The following is a 21,252-nucleotide window of genomic DNA, read 5'->3' on the forward strand; positions in this document are numbered from 1 at the left end:
CCTGGGTGTGTAGTGGTACATGAACACACCAGGTCCTGTCCAGCTAGGGCTCTTTCAGCATTCCTTTCTTCATGTATTTTTCTTTAAGTTGGATTTGGAGTGGGTTTTAGAGGGCAGGAGAGTGTAAGCCTCATCTTTTTTTGGTTTTTCCTATGTATTCATTACATTATTCATCCATTGCGCTTTTTTTTTTTTTTTGACACAGAGTTTTGCACTGTCACCCAGGCTGGAGTGCAATAGTGCGATCTTGGCTCACTGCATCCTCCACTTCCCAGGTTCTTCTGCCTCAGCTTCCTGAGTAGCTGGGATTACAGGCACCAGCCACCACGCCCAGCTGATTTTTGCATTTTTACTAGAGACGGAGTTTCACCACATTGACCAGGCTGGTCTCAAACTCTTGACCTCAGGTGATCCACCCACCTCGGCCTCCCAAAGTGCTGGGATTGTAGGCATGAATCACTGTGCTGGGCCCCATTGCACAAATATTTATTGAGCACCAATTGTGCTGGACACAGGATTCTGTAGCTTGGTTGTACCATTGATTAAAATCATTTAATTAATCCACAGGAAGGAATTTAAAAGGTGATGATCCATATGCAGCAGCAGGGGAGCTGTTGGGAGGGGACATATCTAGCAAGTCTCTTCCTCGGAAGGAAGCCCTTGATGAGAAATACCTAGACCCCAGCCCAGTCATCTCCCGTCCTGTCCCATTGTACTTCACAGCCCAGTCATCTGCCCGTCCTGTCCAGCATTGTACATTCACTTTGCCAATCTAGTTGAATGATTTGTTTATTTGATTTAGCCACTGAGACTTGGTGATTACTACCATTTCACTCCCCACAAGATGGGGACATAGAGAGCGGTTATTGCTAAAAGATCAGTTTGGCCTGGATTGTCTAGGGAAGCGCCGTTGTGGGTGCAAGCATTTGGGAATCAGCTCAAGAGGAAAATAAATATTGCTCATTGGCCAAACTCACAGGGATGGAACATCTGCTATTCTTGATGTTGCGGCAAGCCGGCCTTCCAAAGGGCAAGTGAGCATGACAGGCGTGAGACAGAGCCAGGATAAGGATTGGAGGTGGGGTGGCTGAGTGAGTTGCAGGTGGAAGAGCCAAGGGGGGCTGGAGTCCAAGTCAAGAAACAAGACTTGACCTTAGACCCTTTTCCTGCAAACCCTCAATCAGAGATGCAGAAACAAAGGCTCAAAGAAGGAAGGTGACTTGCTCCAGTCACTTCCAAAGGAGTGGCAAAGTTGGGACCAGAACACAGATTCCCTGCCTCCCCTACAGGGTGATCTTATCCTGCCGCTGCAGCTATGTGTTCACCTTCCCGGGAACAAAGGGGACAACAGAGCTGGTGCTGCTGCAGTGCAAAACTTCTGGATCTGTTGAGCCAGCCCAGAAAAGCAAGAGGCCCAGAGAAGCAGCAAGTTGTAGGCGTTTGGGGATTGTAGGCTGATGGAGTCTGTTTCTCCTCTCCCTTGCCAGGTACACCAAACCGCTCACCTTTGCTGACTGCATTAGTGATGAGTTGCCGCTAGGATGGGAAGAGGCATATGACCCACAGGTTGGAGATTACTTCATAGACCACAACACCAGTAAGTTCCTGACGGTCCTCCCTTCCCTGTGCCCTCTTCGTCCCTCTACCTCCAAGCCCACCCTCCCTCCAAGTCTGGAAGAACCACTTGCAGACTCTTGGAGCCAGATTGTATTTTGTTTTATATAGATGTAGATAGAAACGTCGATGTAGATATAGATAGATAATGTATGCTCGTGTAAAAATAACAGTTTAGAAGGGTTTTTAATAGAATCTAAAACTCCTCTCACAATCCATCTCCCCAATTTTATGGGAGCAGCCATTGCGAACAGTTTCTTGTGTATCATTCCAGAAATTTTCTAATCATGTGTTTGTGTGTGTGTATGTGTACATATGCACATATATATTTACATATATAAATTTATGGGCATACCTTTTTTTCCCCCTAAAAGAAAGATGTGTCATTGTCATTGCCAGACCATCTTAGAGCAGCCAGAGCCCTAGCAGGCCCCCCACAGCATGTATGCATATATGTCCACAGTGGATTGGCAAGAGAGAGTGTGTGTGTGTGTGTATGTGTGTGTGTATGTCTGGCCCGTCATACCAGTCAGCCCATGCTCACTTCATATCTGTGATCCGAGTATCCTGATCCATTACAAAGATTCCTAGTACCTCTGTCTCAGACTGTGATGGAGGGATGACTGGAGAAAAGAAGCAGGTTGTCTGACAGGTGGAGAAACCCAGGGAGCAGTCCTCCAGCAGGGGAGACTTTATGTGTGTTTGGGCCTCATCCATTGAGCACCCTGTTGGCCAGGACTGTTCTCTGAAATTTGCTGTCCCACTTGTCCATGTGTACAGAAGAAAGGGATTTTTCTGCCTCGCTCTCAGCCTTCTGAACTGTAGCATCCCCTTAATCCTCTCAGGCAAGAAGAAAATGGAATGAAATGGGATGTGCCTGGCAAAGTCTGAAGGCTGAGGCTAGGGCATCAAATCCTAATAGCCTCTGTTTACTGAGCACACCGTCTGTGCCATGCCCTGTGCTGAGCACTTGATAGGCATTATCTCTTTTAATCCTCCCAGTTCCTGGTGGGACGGTGAGATGATCATCCCCATGTCATAAATGGGATTTAGAGTTAATTGACTACATAAGACTCACAGCTAAAATGTGGCAGGGCTGGGATTTGAACTGGTCCTGGAGAATGAAGTTGTACTTCTCCATCTACTTCCTCTTCTGGGTTTCAGTAGCACCCTGGCCACACCTGTCTTGTGCCCTTCATCACCCTGTATTATAATCATTTGCCTGTTGTTGCAGGTCTCCTAGAGCAGAGACTGTGTCTAATTCACCTCTCTAGTCCCAGGCCTTTGCCTGGTAAGGCACGTAGTAGGTGTGAACTTAACCTGTGCTAAATAGAAAAGGGCATACGTGCATGAATGCATGAATAAATGGGTGAATGAGTGGACTGTTGTTGGCACCAAAGTGTAGAAGAGCTTCTGAGAGACAGCTAATGGCATTAATTGCATTGTTGGGGGTAGCAAAGGTTTTTATTAGCACTCGTGATTGCGTCCTGGATAATGAGAAGTAAATATGCCTAATTGAGTGTGTATGGGGAATGAGGTTAATGCTTGGAGGGCTGCATGGGATGCTGGGTTAAACACTGATGTGCAGGAGCCCTAATCAGTCTTTTCCTGTTTCTAATTGCTGAGTGCATCCCCCTCATTAAAATCTCATGGCGGGAGTGGAATTTCAAGGTGCTTCTGGGAGCTGCTGGGGAAATGGAAGAAAGTAGTAGCAGGCCGTGGCAGAGTTTATTCTTGAGGGAATGAAGGCAGAAATGGGGTATATGGGGGTGATTAAATGGGGCCATAGCAGGAAGAATTCTATCTGGTAGTTTCATAAGCTGTCAGGCTACTGGTTTCCTCTTGATTTGACGTGGTCTGGTTGGATGTGGGGGACCACCTCAGTAGATGGAGCCATTGATACCAATATAGTAGGAATACAAGCACCAAGGCCCAGGCATTCAGAGCCATGCGCTTGGACCAGTTCTCTGTGTGCATTGTTCATGGACTGAAATTCTCTTAAGAGTTATAGACATGATATCGGGCACGGTTACATGGGTCTGTAGCCCCAGGTACTTGGGAGGCTGAGGCAGGAGGATCATTTGAACCCAGGGGTTCAAGGCTAGTCTGGGCAACATAGCAAGGCCTTGTCTCTTAAAAAAAAAAAAAAAAAAAAAAGGGCCAGGCGCAGTGGCTCAGGCGCAGTGGCTCACGCCTATAATCCCAACACTTTGGGAGGCCGAGGTGGGTGGATCACAAGGTCAGGAGATCGAGACCATTCTGGCTAACACGGTAAAACCCTGTCTCTATTAAAAATACAAAAAATTGGCTGGGTGCGGTGGCTCACGCCTATAATCCCAGCACTTTGGGAGGCCGAGGCAGGTGGATCACGAGATCAGGAGATCGAGACCATCCTGGCAAACACGGTGAAACCCTGTCTCTACTAAAAATACAAAAAAAAAAAAATTAGCCGGGCATGGTGGCGGGCACCTGTAGTCCCAGCTTCTCGGGAGGCTGAGGCAGGAAAATGGCATGAACCCGGGAGGCAGCAGAGCTTGCAGTGAGCAGAGATCGCACCACTGCACTCCAGCCTGGGCGACAGGGCAAGACTCCGTCTCAAAAAAAAAAAAAAAAAATGCAAAAATTTAGCCGGGTGTGTTGGTGGGCACCTGTAGTCCCAGCTGCTCAGGAGGCTGAGGCAGAATGGCGTGAACCTGGGAGGTGGAGCTTGCAGTGAGCCGAGATCCCGCCACTGCATTCCAGCTTGGGCAACAGAGCAAGACTCTTCAAAAAAAAAAAAGGTATAGGCACAATATAATCAAACAACAGTTTGCTCATACATTCACCATCGAACATTCGTTCATTTAGCAAATGTTTATTGGCCAACTGTTCTGGGAGCTTGTGATACATGAGAGTACAAAATGGCAAAGATCCTTGCTCTTACAGAAATTTCATTTTGGCAGGAGAGACAAAAAATAAATAAGTAGCTGACGTAGTATGTTAGATAAAAAATAAATAAGTAGCCTACGTAGTATGTTCAGTACACAGAAAAGGAGCAAAGTGGGGGAGCTGAGGTGTGTTTGGGGGTGGTGAAGAAAGGGCAGTGGTAGTGATGACCAAGAGTACCATTAAATATGGTCTTCAGGGAAGAAGATCTTGTTGAGAAAATGAGATTTGAGCTAAGACGTGAATGAGGTGAGAGAGCATTTCAAATAGAAAGCATAGATAGAACAAGGACTCCAGAGTGTGATCACATATACAGCTTGGTCAAGGGATAGCAAAGAGGCAAGTGTACATGTAGCATAATGAGTGAGGAGAGGGGAGAAGGACATCAGGACAGAGTGCAGCAGAGTAGAGGTCAGTTAGTGGTCTGCCCCAGAGGCCTAGCTCTTGCTCTGTGTGAGATGGGAGTGAGCCATTGGAGAGTTTTAAACAGATGAGTAGCATGATCTGACTTATGCCTTAAAAGGGCCAATCTGACTGCCATGCTGAGAATACACCTTACTAGGGCAAGGGCGGAGGCACTTGTGAGCGACAGATGCCACAGTCCAGGCACCCTAGACCAGGGCTGTAGCAGTGGTCAGGATGAAGATTGGTCAGGTGCTGGATGCATTTTCTAGGTAAAGACAGCAGGATTTCCCGATAGATTGCATGCAAAGTGTGAGAGAAAAAGGAAAGAATAACTTCTGGAGCTGAGCAACTAGAAGGATGGAGTTGCTGTCAACCAAGTGGAGAGAACTGCAGGGGGAGTAGACTTAGCACGGAAGAGCAGGAGTTCATTTGAATACGCTGAGACTTAGATGCCTGTTACCTATCTGAGAGGACATGTGGCTTGACAGTTTGATATACGAATCTGGACTTTAGGAGAGAGAGATCTGGGCTGAAGATAAGTATTTGAGAGTTGCTGGCATATAGCTAGTATGTAAAGACATTAAGTTGGTTGGGAATGAAGCAGAGGAGAGGACCAAGGAATAAGCCATGGGTCTCCAGACAACAGAGGGTGGTAAGAAGAGGAAAAGCAGCACTGATTCTGAGAAAGTGATCAGAAAGGAGGGAGAGAAACCGAGTGTATTGGAAGCCATGTGAAGGAAACTATCAAGCAGAGAATTGCCAACAGTGTCGAATGCTTCTGACAGGGCAAATACAAAGAGGACCAAGGATAGACCAATAGATGTAGCAACCTGGGTGACCCTGACTTTGGAGGGCAGCTTTGGACAAGGACTGGAGGCAAATGCCTGACTAGAGTGAATCTAAAATAAAACAGAGGGGAGGAATTGGAAGCAGCAATGCAGACAACTCTTTCTTTTTTTCCTTTACTTTTCCTTTTTTTTTTTTTTTTAGATGGAGTCTCGTTCTGTTGCCCAGGCTGGAGTACAGTGGCGGATCTCGGCTCACTGCAACCTCCACCTTCCGGGCTCAAGCGATTCTCCTGCCTCAACCTCCCAAGTAGCTGGAATTACAGGCGCCCGCCTCCACGCCCAGCTAATTTTTGTAATTTTAGTAGAGATGGGGTTTCACCACACTGGCCAGGCTGATCTCAAATTCCTAACCTCAGGTGATCCACCCACCTTGGCCTCCCAAAGTGCTGGGAATACAGACGTGAGCCACCATGCCCAGCCTACAGACAACGGTTTCTAAAACATAAGCCATTTTTATTATTTCATGTCAGTATTCAGTATCCCCACTGATTATCGGCACATACCATGATTAGATGGTTTTAATCAGTGATCAAATTGTATGTCTGTTTTCTCTTCATACTATATCATAGATATCTAAGGGATACTATATAATCTTCATATTCGTCTCTCTATTTTTTAGACAGAGTCTTGCTCTGTCCCCAGGCTGTAGTGCAGTGGTGTGATCTTGGCTCACTGCAACCTCCGCCTCCCAGGTTCAAACAATTCTCCTGCCTCAGCCTCCTGAGTAGCTGGAATTACAGGCATGTGCCACCATGCCTAGCTAATTTTTGTATTTTTAGTAGCGATTGGGTTTCACCATGTTGGCCAGGCTGGTCTCAAACTCCTGACCACAGGTGATCCTCCTGCCTGGGCCTCCCAAAGTGCTGGGATTACAGGCATGAGCCACTGTGCCTGGCCCATATTTGTCATTTTTAATACATCAAAAGGATGTGTCAATACATTTTAACACATAAGGGAGGAAGTCCTAGCCAGAGCAGGAGAAAGAAATAGAAGATATCCAAATAGGAAAAGAAGAAGTCAGAATCTCTCTCTTCACTGATGATATGATTCTATACGTAGAAAACCCTGAAGATTCTGCCAAAAGACTTCTAGAACTGATAAGTGATTTCAGTAAAGTTTCAGGATACAAAATAAATATAAAAAATCATTAACATTTTTATACACCAATAATGTTCAAACTGAGAACCAAATCAAGAATGCAATCCCATTTACAGTAGCCACACACACAAAAAAATACCTAGGAATACATCTAGGCAAGGAGGTGAAAGATCTTTACAAGGAGAACTACAAAACACTGCTGCAAGAAATCACAGATGACACAAACAAATGGAAAAACATTCCATGCTCGTGGATCGGAAGAATCAACATTGTTTAAATGGCCATACTGCATAAATCAATCTGCAGATTCAACGCTATTCATATCAAACTACCAACATCATTTTTCACAGAATTGGAAAAAACTATTCTAAATTCATTTTGAGCCAGAAAAGTGTCCAAATGGCCAAAGCAAATCTAAGCAAAAAGAACAAAGCCAGAGGCATGATATTATCCAACTTCAAACTATACTATAAGGCTGCAGTATCCAAAACAGCATGATACTAGTACAAAAGCAGACACATAGACCGATGGAACAGAATAGAGAATTTAGAAATAAAGCTGCACACCTACAGCTATTTGATCTTCAACTAAGTCGACAAAAGTATGCAGTGAGGAAAGGACTTCCTGTTTAATAAATGGTGTTGGGATAGCTGGCTAGCCATACGCAAAAGATAAAACTAGACCCCTACCTTTTACCATATTCAAAAATTAACTCAAAATGGATTAAAGATTTAAATGTAAGACCTCAAACTATAAGAAGCCTAGAAGAAAACCTAGGAAACACCATTCTGTACATTAGTCTTGGGAAAGATTTTATGAGTAAGTCCCCAAAAGCAATTGCAACAAAAACTAAAATTGACAAATGGGACCTAATTAAACTAAAGAGCTTCTGCATAGCAAAAGAAGCTATCAACAGAGTAAACAGACAACCTATGGAATGGGAGAAAATATTTGTAAACTATGCATCCAGTAAAGGTCTAATATCCAGAATCTATAAGGAACTTAAAAAAATCAACAAGCAAAAAACAACCCCATTAAAAAGTGAGCAAAAGAATGAATAGACCCTTCTCAAAAGAAGACATAAAAGAGGCTAACAAACATATGAAAAAATGCTCCACATCTGTGATCATCAGAGAAATGCAAATCAAAACCACAGTGAGATACCATCTCACACCAGTCAGAATGGCTATTATTAAAAAGTCAAAAAACAACAGATGCTGGTGAGGATGTGGAGAAAAGAGAACACTTACATGCTGTCAGTGGGAATGTAAATTAGTTCAACCACAGTGGAAAGCAGTTTGGAGATATCTCAAAGAACTTAGAACTACCATTCAACCCAGCAGTCCTATTACTAGCTATATATCCAAAAGGAAAGAAATCATTCTACCAAAAGATACATGCACTCGTATGTTCATTACAGTACTATTCCTAATATCAAAAACATGGCACCAACCTCAGTGCCCATCAGTGGTGGATTGAATAAAGAAAATGTGGTACATATACACCATGGAATACTATACAGCCATTAAAAAGCAAAAATCATGTCCTTTGCTGCCACATGGATGCAGCTGGAGGCCATTATCCTAAGCAAATTAACACAAGAACAGACAATCAAATACTAGATGTTCTCACTTATAAGTGAGAGGTAAACAATGGGTACTTATGGACATAAAAGATGGCAGCAATAGACAGCAGGGACTACTAGAGAGGGTAGGGAGATGGGAGCAAAAGTTGAAAAACTACCTATTGGGTACTATGCACGGTACCTGGGTGACCAGTTCAATCATACCCCAAACCTCAGCATCATGCAATACATCCATGTAACAAACATGTACATGTACCCCCTGAATCTAAAATTTAAAAGTTAATTTTTTTGAAAAAGTAAAAAATAAAACATATAATGGAAGTACCATAATGCCCCTGTTGCCAACCTTTTGGTTTATTTTCATTTATTAGTTACTTCAAATAGCACTCAAGGAAGACTCTTTGTGTATGTTACTTTCTTTGTGATAATTTCCTGAAAATTCATTTCCAAGTATAGGATTTTTAAGTCAAAGTTATAAATACTTTGGGAGCTTTTAGTATACTTTCCTAGATTGGTGAATATTTCCAAAAGATTATATCAGCCTGTATTGCCACAAGCCATGAGGGTACTGTTTTCCTCAGACCTTCATCAGTATGGGGCTATCATCATTTCTTTTGACTTTTGATACATTTATCATAGGTTTAAACTCTTACTTCATTGTTTCAAATTTACACTCCTTTGCATAGTAACAAGGTTGAATATTCTCCAGATGTTTGTAAGAGAATTGCTTTTGTTGTTGCTAAGGCCCTTGGAAAATGCAGTATTGTTAGCAGCGTGGGTGTGTATGCAGTGTGGAGAAAACAGGTGTGTGGCAAGTGTAGGAAGGGGTGGGTGTATGGAGAGCTCATGAGTGTACTGCTATGTGTGCTGTATGGAGAATGTGTATGGAGTGTGTTTGTAGGGAGAGATTTAGAGCATGGAGCCGAAGAAAGTGGAGAAGTGGTTCTCAATGATGCCTGCACTAAAGTAGATACAAGTTTGGGAAGTAGCTGCTTTTGGAAAGAGGGATATGAGGGAGATGTTTTATGTGGGAAATTTTATGGTGCACCGAATTATTAAGCTGTATCTATGTATACTTTTAATTAAAACAAGAACTAAAATGTAGTGGCCAAGGCGATCTCAAAGGGTCTGCCAGTTATAAAATTGCCTGTTTTGGTAAGATGGACTTGAGGAAGGGTAGTGTCAGCAGAAGGGGCTGGGCTGTGGGAGGACCCCCTCAGGGTGTGACAGTTCAGAACTAACAGCATTAACACAACTCTTCTCTTTTTTTTTGAGACGGAGTTTCACTCTTGTCACCCAGGCTGGAGTACAATGACGCGATCTTGGCTCACTGCAACCTCTGCCTCCTAGGTTCAAGTGATTCTCCTGCCTCAGCCTCCTAAGTAGCTGGGATTACAGGCACGCGCCACCATGCCCAGCTAATTTTTGTATTTTTAGTAGAGACAGGGTTTCGCCATGTTGGTCAGGCTGGTCTTGAACTCCTGACCTCAAGTGATCCACCCTCCTTGGTCTCCCAAAGTGCTGGTATTACAGGCGTGAGCCACTGCACCCAGCCAATACAGCTCTTTAGAACCAGGTAAAGAACTTTTAAAAGGCCCAATGCCCTTGAAGGATAATCTTTTCAGCAATTGCTGGTACAACTGGTATCCACATGGAAAAAAAATACGCCTCCACTTCTACCTTTGCCTCACACCATATGTAAAATTAAACTCAAAATGGACCATAGACCTAAATATAAAAGCTAAAACTATAAAACATCTAGAAGAAAGCATAGGAGAAAATCTGCAAGATTTTATTATAGGCAAAGGGTTTTTTTGGACAAGTCATAAAAAGCATTAACCAGAAAAGAAAAATTGATGAATTTTGTTTCATCAAATTAAAACCTTTATTCCTCAAAAGACGTTATTAAGAAACTGAAAAGACAAGCCACAGATAAGGAGACAATATTGCAATACATATATCTAACAAAGGACCCATATTCCAAGTATGTAAAGAAGTCCTACAACTTAACAGTAAGAAGCAGCTGGCACAGTTGCTCATGCCTGTAATCCCAGCACTTCAGGGTGCTGAAGTGGAGGGTCGTTGAGCCCAGGAGTTCAAGACCAGCCATAGCAAAACATAAGGCAGCACAGGGCAACATAGTGAGACCTCATCTCTACAAAAATAAAAATGCAAAATCAGCTGGGGCATGGTGGTGCATGCCTGTAGTCCCAGCTACTTGGGAGGTTGAGGCTGGAGGATCACTTCAGCCCGGGAGTTCAAGACCAGCCTGGACAGCATAGTGAGACCTCCGTCTCAAAAACTAAAAAATAAAACTCCAATGAGGTATCATTACATACCCACTATAATGACTAAAATGAGGAAAAAATAACAATACCAACTGCTAGCACGGATGTGGAAGAACTAGAATTCGGATACACTGCTGGTGAGAATGTAAAATGGTACAACCAGTTTGGAAAAGTTTGCCGATTTCTTATGAAATTCGACATATGCTTGCCAAGTGTAACCCAGCAATTCTACCCCTGGTATTTTTGCCCAAGAGAAATGAAAACATGCCCACACAAAGACTTAGAGTATTAGTCGTCATAATCCCTAACTGGAAGCAAACTAACAATGTATCACAAAGTCCATATGCTGTATTCATACAATAGAATATTATTCAGCAATAACAAGAAATGTACAACAGATCCAGCAATAGGGATGAGTCTCAAAAACTGTCTGCTTAGTGAAAGAACCAAGGCCCTAAGAGCAAATACTGTGTGAGTCCATGCATAGGAAGTTCTAAACAGGTAAACTGGGAGAGGGGGTGGGTAGAGGAGATTGCCTGGGAGCATCCAAGGGATCATTGGGGTAAAGGAAATATTCTTAGAAATGTAACAAATTGATGCCCACTTCACACTGTAGATAATTCAGTGGCAATCTCTCGGGTGATTCCAGTGTGCAGTCAGTTTGAGAACCAGTTCTGGTGTGAGTTTGTGCATTGTTTTTGTCTGTCTGTGCACCCATCTATTCTTGTTGGTTTACAAAAGAGACCATGAGTCACCAAAAATGGTCGCCAAGCCATCTGGTTTGGCCAGACCTTCAGGTTAGGGTCTCACATACCTTTATAATTTTACAGAGCGGGACTGAGGTCTAAGGCCAAAGGGAGGGTGCCCCTTCCAGATGAAATCCAGAACACTGTGGGAGGATCCACCTAGGTGTCGCTTAGGGGACTTGACACGGGCCCAGCATTTCAACCAGCACCTGGGCAGGTGATTCCACCCGGAGCCCGTGTCACACCTGCTGGCCTCAGTGACCAATCGGCCCATGTGTTTGTCATCTCTTAGACACTGGTTCTCACCTTGGGTGGCACATTGGAATTATTTGGGGAGCTTTGTAAATCATCATTGTTTTATTCTCACTCCCAGAGACTGGAATTTGATTGGTCCAGAGTAGGATCGAGATTTTTCAAAATTTCTCCCGGGTGATTCTAACGTTCAGCCAGGGACTCTCAGCTGTATCTGCACCAGTGTCACCCAGAGAAGCTTTAAAAACTCTCAATACCTGAGCCCCACTCCTGCAAATTCTAATTTAAGTGTTCTGGGGCAGGAGGGGTAGGGCATGCAGCAAAGACCCAGAATCACTGGATGAGGCACTGACTTTTAAAAAAAAAAAAAAGCAATTTCACTGAGAATGTGGTGGGAGAGACACTCTTGTGTGCTGTTTTTGAGAACAGGTATTACTTACCTTTGGAAGGTAATTTGGTAATATCTATTAAAATTGTAAGTGTGTGTACCCTCTCATCTAGTGGTTTCTCTTTAAGAAGCCTATCCCACAGAATTAATAGCACAAGTTCATAGACATATGTTTTTAAGAACCCTTACTGCAGCATTGAATGTAGTAGCAAAAGGACTGAAAACAATTCAGATATTTCCCATTGAGGTCTGGTTAAATAAACCCAAATACCATAGCATGGAACACTATACAGCTGTTTAAAAGATGGTGCATCTACAGGCAAAAATGATCATGCTATATCATTTGGAGACAAAAACAAGTCACAGACCAGTATGTTTGGCATGGTCCATGTTGCATTAAAGTAACCCTTGTTTATATAGGCACGTATGTATAAAGAAAAATTCATATATAATCAGAAGACAGTATCTGCGTGAGACTCAGCAACAGTTACCTCTGGGCAATGGGATTGGGGAGATGGAAACTTTTCTTTTTTTGAGACGGAGTCTTGCTCTGTCTCCCAGGCTGGAGTGCAGTGGCGCGATCTCGGCTCACTGCAAACTCTGCCTCCCGGATTCACGCCATTCTCCGGCCTCAGCCTCCTGAGTAGCTGGGACTACATGTGCCCGCCACCAAGCCTGGCTTATTCTTTGTATTTTTAGTAGAGACGGGGTTTCACTGTATTATCCAGGATGGTCTCGATCTCCTGACCTCATGTTCCCCCTGCCTCGGCCTCCAAAAGTGCTGGGATTGCAGGTGGGAGCCACCGTGCCCGGCCAAAACTCTCTTATTTCACAAACTTGTCATGGTGGAATTGTGGGATTTTTCTTTTTTATATTTTTCATTATTTTTCAGTGAAAAATCAGATCTTTTAAAAGTTGCAAACTTTAAGAAACGTTGTCAACCTGCTCAAGACAGGCTGAGCTGCTTTTTTCTGTGACCTGTACCAGCTGGAGGTGTAGGGCAGATCCCTCAGGGGGACCCACAGGTCCTGAACGCCATGGGAATCCACAGCTGCTGATGGGAGATGGGAACCCACAGCAGCTGTTCTGTAGCCCAGTTTTACAAATTCCACCTCCCCCTTGTTTTTTTGTTTTGTCTTTGTATTATTTTTGCAGTCGTTCCTGCCTCTCATTTGGTTTGAAGGGATGGAAAGCTTTCCTCATGAGGGGCAGTTTTTTGTAGCTACTGTCAGCAGTCTTCAGACCTCACTTTTTTTCTCAGAAAAAGGAGGAAAAGCTTGAAGAATTGCTATTCACAGACGATTCATAAATTGGTCCTAGACTGGGCACAGTGCCTCACGCCTGTAATCCCAGCACGTTGGGAGGCCAAGGCAGGTGGTCACCTGAGGTCAGGAGTTCAAGACTAGCCTGGTTAACATGGTGAAACCCTGTCTCTACTAAAAATACAAAAATTAGCTGGGCGTAGTGGCGGGTGCCTGTAATCCCAGCTACTCGAGAGGCTGAGGCAGGGAGAATTACTGGAACCCAGGAGGCAGAATTTGCAGTGAGCCGAGATTGTGCCACTGCACCCCAGCCTGGGAGACAGAGCAAGACTCCATCTCAAAAAAAAAAAAAAAAAAAAGAAAGAAAAAGAAAACAACAACAAAAACTGGTCCTAGGCCATCGTTTGGGTTTTACTTTATCATTTGTTTCCTTTACCTGGCACAAATGCGTTCATTTCCTGTTTCCTGGGAAGTCATGACGCAGGGTTCATTACCCCGTTAACAGATACAAAACTAGATTCAGAGAGGTTAAACAGCCTTTCTGTTGTAACACAGCGATTATTGGCAGGAATAAGAACTTGGCTCTGCTGCTTCTTTGATCTTTCTTCCACTGGAGATGCTCACTGGACCTGTTTAGGTGGAATGAGAGCTAAAGGGCCTAGATTGGGAGGCATAAACTCCAGTATTCCCAGGGCTAGGCGTATGACATAAGTGAATGAAGCAGACCAGGTTTTGACAGATGGAGTGCTGGAATTTCTGGCCAATTGTGAACCCAAGGTGGCCAGAACTTCTGAATGATCAAGAAAAGCCATAAAACAGGATTTAAATGAATATATCTCTCTATTTTTTACATACCAGTAACCAATTCAGAAGCAACATGTATCTGGTGGCTGGATTCACCACATTGTCCTGATTGTACAATTTCTGGTTTGTTGATCACTCCTAACACCACCCAACAACTGGGGGTGACTGAGGAGTTAATAGTCCATGGGCATTGATTCTTTGACGTTATTTTAACCTCTTCCATAGCTAGTCAGCTGCTTTTTTTTCCATATCATTATTGTGTATGTTTTTTATACACATAATTTTGTAAAAAGTAAAATATCCTAAAATATTCTGCCACTTAGTTGGCTATTGATATTTTCCTATTTTCTCATCTTTTTGAGAATGTGCATGTTGATTTTGATAGATACAATTATTTATTCAATTTTATGACCTGCATATTATAAGCACCTTTCCATTTTATTAATTTTTCTTCAAAGGCATTATCTTTATAATAGTGCATTCTGTGAATATAGCATACATATTTGAACACTTGTTTCCTACGTGACTTTGAGCAAGTTACTTATTGAACACTTGTTTCCTACGTGTCTTTGAGCAAGTTACTTGACCTATGTCTCAGTTTTCTCATTGGTATAATGGGGATAGTAATAGAATCTATAAGGTTAGTGTAAGGATTTAAGAAGTAAACGTATGTAAAGTACTTAGAATAGCACTTACCGTAGAATGAATGACATGTGCTTGCTATTTCATAATATATTATTATTATCATGATTTTGTACAAATATATGTTTGACTGAATTTAAATTACTTTTTATAATGAATTACTGTAGGGAGAATTATTGGTCAAAGCGTATTAACATTTTAAGGCTCTTAATTTGCGTAGTCAGATAGTCTTCTAGTAAGGCTATTCTAATTTACATTTCCAGCTGGCTGTGGGGTACCTATTTCTCCATATTCTCTGAAACGTTAGTTATTTTTCTTTCCTTTAGTCTTCACCAAGGGATATTACCTTGAACCTCTCTGTCTAGATTAGTACTCTAGCCGGATCCTTATTCAGGCTGTTCTCAGAAATTGACATTGGGTTTGGAAATTGATCCTGGTTTATTCTTTTTTTTTTTTTTTTTTTGAGACAGAGTCTCGCTGGAGTACAGTGGCACAATTTCAGCTTGCTGCAACCTCCCCGTCCCGGGTTCAAGCAATTCTTCTGCCTCAGCCTCCTGAGTAGCTGGGATTACAGGTGCCTGCCACCATACTGGCTACTTTTTGTATTTTTAGTAGAGACGGGGTTTTACCATGTTGACCAGGCTGGTCTCAAGCTCCTTGACCTCAAGTGATCCACCTGCCTCAGCCTCCCAAAGTGCTGGGATTACAGGCATGAGCCACCGCACCCAGCCCCCCTGGCTTATTATTTGTTTGACTACTCCAAACGGAGAATCACTGTCATTTAGTAAATGAGTTTGCCCCACTTACATTTATTGTGATTTGTCTATGCATTTTACTTTTTGTTTTCTGTTAGTGGATTCCACAGGCTACCAGCCCAACAGATATTTGTGAGATGCTGACCTAGAATCTCTGGGGTCTGTTCCAGAAACCACTCAGATTGAGGATCCTCGAGTACAATGGCGGCGGGAACAGGAACATATGCTGAAGGATTACCTGGTGGTGGCCCAGGAGGCTCTGAGTGCTCAAAAAGAGATCTACCAGGTGAAGCAGCAGCGCCTGGAGCTTGCACAGCAGGAGTACCAGCAGCTGCATGCCGTCTGGGAGCACAAGCTGGGCTCCCAGGTCAGCTGTGAGTACCTCCCACTACCACCACCCCCACCAACACCAACAGAGAATGGCCACACTGAGTTCTGCCAGTATTGCTTCTCAAGTCTGCCCATTTTTCTTCACCTCTACTCTTTGTCCAAACCACCATCTTGTCTACTGCTCTTCCTGCTCCTACCTGTGCCTTGCAGTGATTCATTTGCCATTTGCATTTCATTTTATTTCATTTGTAATCATCTTAGAATGCCAATCGGGTTACATATCTCCTTGTTTAAAAACTTTCAGGGACTAGGGGAATTGGGAGTGGGGAATTCTTAGTTAACAAGTACAGAGTTTCAGTTTGGGAAGAAGAAAAATTTCTTAGAGGTGGATGGTAGTACGTTCACAACAGTGTAAATGTACTTAATGCTACTGAACAGTACACTTAATTAATGGCTAAAATGGTAAATTTTATGTTGCATATATTTACCACAATTTCAAAACAATCAAATGCCCTTCAGTGGCTTCCCGTCACTCTTTCCATGCCCTACACAGCCCTCTGTGGTTAGTCCCCTGCCAGCCACTCCTGCCTCATCTCATGCCCTCCTCACTAGGCTCCAGATGCACTGAGTCCCCAGCCCCCCGTTCTGCTTCCCTACCCCACCCTACAATTTCCCACCTCAGTCCCTTAGTATTTGCTGGTCCCCTTCCTAGAATGCTTTGTCACCCATCCATTTGCAAGGCTAAATCCTTCTCGGTCTTCAAGTCTCATCCTTCAGGTCATCACCTCTGAGAGGCCTGCCCTGACAACTCTATCAGAAGCCTCTCTTCCGCAACTCTAGTCTCAGCCATGGCTGTCTATTTCCTTCATAGCACATGTCACAATACATCTGCTTGTATGTTATCAATATTTCCTCCACCAGAACATAAACTTGGTAAGGGCGGGGCTCCTATCCTATTCCTGGTACCCAAAGGAGGAGAGCAAGCACACCAAAATCCCCTTGTTCTTTTTTTTTTCCTTTTTTCTTTTCTTTTTTTTGAGGTGGACCCTCTCTCTGTCACCCGAGCTGGAGTGCAGTGGCGCAGTCTTGGCTCACTGTAACCTCCGCCTCCCAGGTTCCAGCAATCTCCTGTCTCAGCCTTTCAAGTAGCTAATTTTTGTATTTTTATTAGAGACAGAATTTCCCAATGTTGACCAGGCTGGTCTCGAACTCCTAACCTCAGGTGATCCACCTGCCTCAGCCTCCCAAAGTGCTGGGATTACAGGCATAAGCCATCATGCCAAGTCTCACTATTTCTAATAACCAAATTGTTCCTATATTTATTCAGTCTCTGTTTCATGCTAGGCACTCTGCTATAGTCTGAATATGCTATTTCTGTTAATTCTCATAACAGTTCTATGGGCAAGAACAATTAATGTCACCTTTTAACAGATTAGGAAACTGAGGCTTAGGATCAACAGTGTGCCCAGGGTCTTACAGTTGGTGAGAGATAGTGATAACTTGCAAATCCATTCTGTTGTCCCCACAGTATTTTCAGTGTGGGCTAGGCCAGGGGGACTAGTGTCAGGGCTTGGTGTCAGGGTGGCCATGGCTGGGTTGGGCCATTGAACTCTCCTCCAGCGTGAAGCCCTCACTTTGAGAAGTTCTGTCTGCTACCAAGACAGGGCAAACTCTGCCAGGGTACTTACTGTCCCAGCCCTGCCTTTTTCCTTAGCAGCTCAGGAAAACCCCCGGAATCTCAGCGATTATAGAAAAGAACTCTATTACATTCATTAGCTATTCTGTGTCAAGTAATGTTCTGGAGACTCTTAGGAAGGTTTTAGCACTTAATCTGTCTTAGTCAACTCGAGCTGCCATAACAAAATACCATAGATTGGGTGACTTAAACGGTAGACATTTATCTTCTTACAGTTCTGGAGCCTGGACGTCTGAAATTCGGGCACCAGCATGGTCAGGTTCTGGCGAGGGTTCTCTTCCTGGCTTGCAGACAACTGCCTTCTCCAGTGCCTCTTTCTATAAGGGCAGTAATCCCATCATGAGAACCCTACCCTCAAGACCTCATTTAAGCCTGACTATTTCCCCAAAGCCTCATCTTCAAATACTATCACTTGGGGGATTAGGACATCAATGTATTATATTTATTTGGGGGAGACACAATTCAGTTCATACCATTATTGTTAAAACAGTCCTGGAAGGGAGATGTTATTGTCCCTGTTGAACCTCAGGTTTCAAGGAGCAAAGTGATTTCTCTGTCTCTCTCTAAAGTCCCACAGTTTGAAAAAGTGTCAGGTGTATATAAAAACAAATAAAAACAAACCTTTGTATTTTGGGGGATAAGATATTTACATGGATTCATAATTACATGTCAGGTAATGAGAATTACCCCACAGATCACTCACTAATTTCAGAAGGATGTACTTTTACATTGGAGAGATGTGCAGCCACCACTTTACATAGTGATAAAATTAGCATGACCAGTAATGAGACCAGGTGATATCAATGCCTTCTGATGTGATGCAGTAAAGACATCATGGAGGATCCCTCACAAGAATATTTAATATGAATCTAATCAAGAGCACAGCCAGACAAATCCATAATATGGATTATTCTATAAGACAATTAGACTAGGTTTTTTTTTTTAAGTCTAAAGAGGCATATCACCAAATGAAATGTTTGTACCTTGAATTAGAGCATGAAATGGGGGAAAAGCAGCCCTAAAAGACATTCTCAGACAATTGGAGACTTTCCTGAGTTGTGATAATGGAGTTATGAATATGTAGGAGAATGTCTACATAGATTTTATGAAGATGCATGTGGCAGCATATCTGCAGTTTATTCCAAAAAAAAGTCCAAGAAAAAAAGGAAAGGAAAGAAAAAAGGAAAAACTCATCCGGGCATGGTGGCTCACACCTATAATCCTAGCAATTTGGGAGGCTGAGGTGGTGGATCAACTGAGGTCAGGAGTTTGAGACCAGCCTAGCCAACACGGTAAAACCTTCTATCTTCTGAAAATACAAAAATTAGCCAAGCATGGTGGCAGCTACTGTAGTCCCAGCTACTCAGGAGGCTGAGGCAGGAGAATTGCCTGAACCTGGGAGGCGGATGTTGCAGTGAACCAAGATTGCACCACTGTACTCCAGCCTGGGGGACAGAGCGAGACTCCATCTCAAATAAATAAATAAATAATTGTCGATGACACATTGATGGCTTTGAATATGGTCCAGATTTTCGTCTTTTGCCACCATTTCTAATCATGATTAATGGAGGACTTACTGTGAACCACCCTAATGAGAGGAAGAAAGAACTGGGGTGAGAAGAGGTATGGCAAGAAGAAGCTTGGAAAAATATTAAAAATTCGTGGCTCTAAGGGAAGGATATATTGAGATTCATTATATTATTCTTTCAAATTGTCTATAGATAAAACGTTTCCAAAATTAAAAACCAGAGTTGGGCACTATGAGAATGAAACATTCACATGAGAAGCACTGTAGTAGGAGGCCAGGCACGGTGGCTCATGCCTGTAATCCCAGCACTTTGGGAGGCTGAGGCAGGCAGATCATGAGATCAGGAGATTGAGACCATCCCAACGAACATGGTGAAACCCTGTCTCTACTAAAAATACAAAAATTAGTTGGGCGTGGTGGCTCACACCTGTAGTCCCAGCTACTCGGGAGGCTGAGGCAGGAGAATCGCTTGCTTGAACCCAGGAGACGGAGGTTGCAGTGAGCTGAGACAGCACCACTGCACTCCAGCCTGGGACAGAGTGAGACTCCTTCCCTTAAAAAAAAAAAAAAACACTGTAGTGGGAGGTGGCAGCTGGACTCCCCCTAGGTGTTCTCTAGGGGAGCGTATTCCCTCTTTAAGTCTCAGAATCTTTATGTTTAACTATTGAATTTTTTTTTTTTAGTTAATTTTTAAATTCTTGGCACTCAACATGGGGCCTGAATCTATGACCCTAAGATTAAGAGTCTCATTCTCTACTGACTAAGCCAGTCAGGCAGAAATGTTAATAGTACCTTCATCTCATGGGACCATGTCAGAGTTTCCTAACCTCAGCACCATTAACATTGCTGTCTGAGTAACTCTTCTTTGTGAGGGCTGTGTATTATAGAGTGTTTAGCAGCATCCTTGTTCTGTACCCACTAGATGCCAGTAGCACCCCCACCCAAGTTGTTTTTTTTTTTTTTGAGACGGAGTTTCGCTCTATCGCCCAGGCTGGAGTGCAGTGGCCAGATCTCAGCTCATCACAAGCTCTGCTCCTCCGTTCACGCCCCATTCTCCTGCCTCAGCCTCCCAAGTAGCTGGGACTCACTCGGGCCACTGCCTCAAGCAGTTTTTTTTTTTTTTTTTTGTACTTTTAGTAGAGACGGGGTTTCACCATATAACCAGGATGGTCTCGGATCTCCTGACCTCAGTGGATCCGCCCGCCTCGCCTCCCAAAGTGCTGGGATTACAGGCTTGAGCCACCGCGCCCGGCTTGCACTACAAGCCCAAGTTGTGATAACAAAAAGTGTCTCTAGATTTTGTCATAAGTCATAGGGGATAAAACTGCCCAAACCACTGGTCTAAGTAAGACACTTGGTACTGTTTCCTTAGAACATATTAATGGCTCAATAAATAGTCCTATTGTTAGGAAACACATAATATTTTGAGACTATGAACTCTGGAACCAGACTTTTTTGGTTCAAATCAAGGATATGCAAATTACTAATTGTTGTAACCTTGCACAAGTTATGCCACTTCTGTGCCTCAGTTTTCTTCATCTATAAAATCAGTCTAATCTTAGGATAATCTTCACGGGCGTGTTATGGGGCCTAAATTAGTTAACAAATGTAAAGTCCTTGTAATAGTATTTTTCATATTCTTAACCTCTCAGTAAATTATTATTATTAATTTGTTAGCATTGTAAATGAAAAAGAGGGTTTTTTTTTTTTTAACAGATCTCTGGAACCAATAACAATAAATCCATGATCAAAGGTAGGAAGTAAACAATGCAGTTCCTCATCCTTGTCATATGACTTCCAGACACTCCCAAGAGCTCCACTGGCCTCAGAGGCATCACCACCATTTTCAGTGTTAAATATCTTCCATCTGAAAGGACTGGGGTCATTTCAGGCAACTGGATCTGAGATTCAAACCACACAGAAACTGGGATTCCCCCAGCCCAAGCATCCCAGTTAAACAAGGTGTGACCCAAGCCTCATCATGACTCTTGTCTTCAAGTTTTACAAGCCAGGTTTGCCTTCCTAGTCAAGCTCTTGGCATGACAGATAGATGAAGTCACATACCTGTTCTCTAACTCAGATGGCT

General features: G+C 43.2%; 1 protein-coding gene across 5 annotated transcripts in view; it reads left to right on the forward strand.

The window, feature by feature from the left end:
- Positions 1–21,252, forward strand: part of WWC1 (WW and C2 domain containing 1) — a 173,385-nt gene that overhangs the window by 73,669 nt on the left and 78,464 nt on the right. For 4 of the 5 annotated variants that reach the window (XM_031666591.1, XM_031666592.1, XM_031666593.1 and 1 more), the window contains exons 2-3: positions 1,488–1,597; positions 15,783–15,986. In XM_031666591.1, the coding sequence (XP_031522451.1) occupies positions 1,488–1,597; positions 15,783–15,986 (314 nt within the window). The remainder of the gene's footprint in view (positions 1–1,487; positions 1,598–15,782; positions 15,987–21,252) is intronic. The other variant, XM_031666595.1, reaches the window with a different exon arrangement.

Source organism: Papio anubis, chromosome 5, assembly GCF_008728515.1.
Source record: "Papio anubis isolate 15944 chromosome 5, Panubis1.0, whole genome shotgun sequence".
NCBI classification, from domain to species: domain Eukaryota; kingdom Metazoa; phylum Chordata; class Mammalia; order Primates; family Cercopithecidae; genus Papio; species Papio anubis.